Source organism: Numida meleagris, chromosome 1, assembly GCF_002078875.1.
Source record: "Numida meleagris isolate 19003 breed g44 Domestic line chromosome 1, NumMel1.0, whole genome shotgun sequence".
Taxonomy (NCBI): Eukaryota; Metazoa; Chordata; class Aves; order Galliformes; family Numididae; genus Numida; species Numida meleagris.
In genome coordinates, this window is record NC_034409.1 from 77,348,541 (window position 1) to 77,353,439 (window position 4,899).

The 4,899-nt window shown below is 55.0% G+C and overlaps 1 protein-coding gene across 1 annotated transcript in view; it reads left to right on the forward strand.

The window, feature by feature from the left end:
- Nucleotides 4,190-4,899, forward strand: part of TRIM45 (tripartite motif containing 45) — a 5,204-nt gene continuing 4,494 nt past the window's right edge. Inside the window, exon 1 of the mRNA XM_021397184.1 lies at nucleotides 4,190-4,338. Within this exon, the coding sequence (XP_021252859.1) occupies nucleotides 4,190-4,338 (149 nt within the window). The remainder of the gene's footprint in view (nucleotides 4,339-4,899) is intronic.

A 4,899-nucleotide genomic window follows, 5' to 3' on the forward strand; every position in this document is an offset into this window, starting at 1 on the left:
CAACTAAGGGGCCACAGATCCACCCACACAGGAGCTGATGTTTTCCACATGAGTGGTAATGTACGCTGCACCGCAGCGGCCCCTGTGATAACTCTGCCCCCAAATTCAGTCCCCACTGAGAGAGGCAGTCCCGTCCCCAAGGAGTCAATGGCGCTTGGAGAATGTATGGGCGAACACAGGCTCTTCTGCCTGCGGGGCCCACTACTCGAATCACGTGCGCACTTTGTACAGGGAGGGTCTGGCCTCCTATACCCGTTAACGCGGTATGAGCCTGTGAGGTGGGTCAGTGGGATGGCCAGGCACTCTGAGCAATTACTGTTGCATCTGCCCCAGGCTCCGTGCTGCCAGACACCTCGAATTTCTGCAACGGATTCCCTGACTCTAGCGTGCAAGTCAGGGTCGGCCAAACGTGTGATACCTTTTGAGCCCACGGCACGTGTGGGGAGCCCCTACAGCCAAACCCCTCGGCCCCTCTCTGTCAATCACTCGTACTCGCTGAGCATAAAAACATACTGACTGTGCAATACAAGGCGCCCGATGGCACATGACAAGGAGGCATTGGCGTCCATACCATAATTTTAGTCTCCCCTAAGAAATCTGCGTCTATGACGCCCCGTAATACAAAGAGACCTTGCATCGTAGCAGAAGATCGCCCTATCAACAAAGCACTACGACCGTATCCTAGAGGGCCCCCGACCCCCTTCACTACTGCCCTCACCTGCAGTTAGAATCTACAGTCACCAGCTCGGACGTGACCAGGTCCACTCCGACGGCATCGCGAGTTCTTGCACATAAACCCGCAGCGCCTGTGGCGCTGGTGTCGACTGTCGCACTGGGGCTACTTGCATCATTGCACATCCCAACCGTGCGCTCTGGCCCCTGTTTCCCTGAAGAGCCAGCCCCTCCTTGCCGAAGCTACAGTGGCACTGATTCGCATAACGCCGACCCTTGCGGCATCGGGGGCACAGCCCTGGTCCAGGCGGCTGTGTGGCCCTTTTGTTGGGGCAATTTCGGCGCAAATGACCCGGCCGACCACATGCAAAGCAACTCTGAAAATCTGACTTCACTGCCGCAAACGCTGCAGCTGTCACGTTGCACTGATGTTGCACAGTGCCCACTTTACTGCAAGCGCCTATCATCTGTAAAAGGGTAGGTTTATTCAGAGGGCAAAGAACTCTCTGACCATCCTTGTCAGCATTTTCTATTGCCGTCTTTTGTACCAATACTTCCTGTGCCCCCTCACATCCCACCTGTTTGTCCAGACTATCTTTCAATTTATCAATAAACTGCATGAAAGGTTCACCCGGGCCCTGCTTTATGCAAGTGAACAAACGCTGGGGCTTGCCCACAGTGGGGACCTTTCAAAAGGCACCAAGGGCTAAGTCTCTGGATTGGTCCAAAGCCTCAACATTCGGTTGTACTTGAGCCGCCGTGGCGGTGTAACTACCTTCCCTGAGCCCAGCCGAATTCAAAGACCTCCTTCCGGAGCTCTTTTATTATTTGAAAGCTTATACCCTCCCATCTGGGGCACCTATTAGGTTCGTAAATCACAGGGCAGGCGAGAGCTGAATGCAGTCTCTGAGCCATGTCAAAGTCCTCCTCCCGCTCTGTCTCTTTGCAGATCGCACGCCAAACGTCACCCGGATCGGGGGGGTGGGTACAAGTCTGGTTCCTTCATCAGGCTCACCGGTCCGGGCTCCAAAGGATCACTGTCCTCGGTATCACAGCCGTTTGCAGTGGCCCCCCTCCACAGGAGGAGCAGTGGGCTCCATGGGCGCAGTGGATTCCGCGTGTTTTTTCAGCGACTCACAAACCGATCTCCAGGGCCCCAGAAGGTCCGTAGCCACAGGGTCAGAGCGCGTAGCTGCGTCCCACAGCCTCACTCCTGCTTTGTCCCACATCTCTGTGTCATAAATTGCAGCCCCATCTACTCCCTCTACATTACGAGAGACCCACACCAAAAGGCGCCTTAAATCAAAGCCTTCCACTTCAGCCTGGTGCTTCTGCAAGATCGCTTCCACTATTTAGCAAACCACCCACTGTGCCTTTGTCGTGCTTGTTCCCATTGTTCCCCACTGCTCACCTCCATCCCACAAAAGTGATTGTGGCTGCGCAGCCTGGTCCTGCTTCCTATCAGCAGCCCTGGGTTCAGCAGGGCTTGCCACCGGGCAGCTTGATAGCCAATTCTCTCCTGAGTGGTCCCCTGATGCACGGTCCCAGTTCGGGCACCATTTGTGGCAACTGAGGCACGGACTCTGTCGCTGGTGCAGGACAAAGGCCTTTATTGTACGTGCTCACAAACTTTTATACCCACACAGCAACCCCTCGGTCATGCTGAGGGGTGACGAGCCATACGCTTTGTGCGTGTTTACGTCTGACGCAAGGAGCTGCCCAGCTTGTTTACTCATCCCAACGTCCTTTGCTCATTAAAGCGAGAACATCTTTAGTTTGATATGGTCCCACAGCCGGCCATTGCGGCGAGTGGTTGCTGTGCTGGTTTCAGGGGAGCACCGGTGAGCCCAGCGCAGAGCTTTGGGAGGGTGGAGATGAACGATGAGCTGCCCACCCCACGTAGCCGTGCCCCATCTCTCCCCAGACACAATTCTATGAGTAGTTGAGGTCTGCATTTCTTCTCTCTTCTCCCGTTTCAGGTCATCTTTTCTGGTTCACCACATTCCTGTGCACCTGCACTTGATAAATGCAGGTGTAGTTCGGATGTCCCCAGTTGCTCTTCACCAGAAATGTGATATTCCGAAAGGCTCTGGGAAGATTCTTCTGCAGAGGAAATGGGAAGGAAGAAAGAAACGGCGGTGTAAAGCCCCACTGTGCGCTCAGCGGCTCTCTCCCACCAGTCCTGTCTGTTGCTAAGGAGCTCCAGAAAGCAGGAGAGTGCGGCTGTGGAACTGGAGGGCTCCAGGTAGCAGGGATGCTGGCATCTGGGGACGCAGGGAGGGGCAGGCACCAGGCAAACTCCCTGGTGTGCTGCCCCCGTGCGTGCACCGTACCTTCAGCAGGAAGGTCTGCATGGGCTTTTTCCGCACGTCAAAGGTGAATGAGCCAAGGGGAACCTCCTTGTCTCCGTCCATATCCAGTCCCTTGCAAGCAAAGCACAAAGAGCGCCGCTCAGACTCGTGCCACAAAGAGCAAAGGTGCACGCTGTCTCAGCACATGGCTGTCTGCCCCCGCTGCCCCAGGGCCCTGGCAGTAGCCCTGCACTGCTTCTGGTGGAGCTCAGTCTCCACCTTGATGTTTGATCAAGAACCCCAAGACGCACGGCAAAGCAAGGCTCAAGAGGGATTCCGCCTCTCCAACTTTTGGCATATCCCCTTGGGGCGCTGCAGTGCTTGGGAGACACCGGGACGCAAGTCTCCGAGGATGCCCACAAGCAAGCAAGTCCCTGCTCCGGCATTGTCCCATGGCCAGATCCCAGGCAGAAGTGCCCAGCGGAGACTTACCAAGACAGCGACATCTCTGGGAGCTCTGCTGGTGCTGTCAGGCAAAGGCATCCTGTGGAAGATGTGGTGCACGGTGACACAAGTGTGTAGGATTTCAACTGGCAACCTGATGACCACCTGGCCCTGATGTCCTTCCATGGGCCAGCATTCTCCAAGTGAAACACTCGGCTGCAAACGGCATGAGAAAGCAGAGAAGTAGGAGAGAGCGCTGGGGCCACGCCACTCCTCCTTTAGCTAAAGGCAAAGGCACCAAGCCGAGAGTCTGTGGGTCGTACTTGTGCTCGGAGTAGCTTCCATGTGAAGAAATGGGCAGAAACACAGAGCCTCAATCCCCTGCCCGACAAAGGGGTTCTCAGTGTTACTGAACAGGGGAAGATGGTGGTTAGGAAAGCATTGGAGCGGGGCCTCAGGGAAGCATCTCTCTCCAGCACTGGCTCTGCAGGCCCCCGGCTCCACCCCCACAGACGGACTCTTGGGGTGGCTGTGGCACTGAGGTGTCACCGGGGAGGAGCTCTCCCACCCAGCTGTGACTGAAGACTGCTTCCGCACACAGCCGTTGAGCTCAGGTGCTCTCGTGAGGGGAGCCACTGATTTCTAGCACACCCAGCCCCACATCGGACCTCTGGTTTCACGGCTTGAGCGATACCATGGGGCTGAGGGGAGACTCCCATAGGAGGGAGTGTGAGGTTTGCAACCAGCACTGCCGACTGCCACCACGATAGGATAGTATCCGGATGGCTCATGGGGGAGAAGAGCAAGTGGAGCCTGCAGAACCACTGCTTGAACTGGTACGTCTGAGAAGTTCTCAGCGTGTCGATGGTGGCACGTGTAATGATGAGGGAGGCGATGACTGCAAGAGGCCGCAGATGTGGAGAAGCACAGGGTAGCAGGGCTTGCCTGCCTGTGTCCTCACCAGAGCTTTTCAGCGCCCAGTCACGTGTCTGAGAGCACCGACACAATTCGCATGTCTCCTGGGAAAGACAGAAATCATATCAGGACATGACCACGTCCGCAGGCAGCTCAGCGTGACTGCCAGTGCCCAGAGGTCCAACACACAAGACATGCTGCATCCAAAGGGCTGTGAGCTCCCTGCTGGCAGGCACAAGGGTATAATCCCCTTAATAATATATAATAATAATCCCCGTATTCTGAATGGAATGGAATATCTACATATAGAGTTGTCTTGGAAGAGTTGGAATAAAGTGCTCTTCTGTTTGATCTTCCTAAATGAAAGAAGGGTATTTACTGTTGATTGCACCCCAACAAACCTTTGCATGCTTACTTATCTTCTGCTTGCTTCTGTATATGCTGACTTCAGCAGCAGTACCAAGAATAGCTGAATGGTATTTACACGCTTCTCATCTGACTACTTCTCCCAGAGCTTATTCTTTCTTACCACCAACTTCAGTGTGCCCTGGCCTCTCTATAAGCAGACAAATAAATT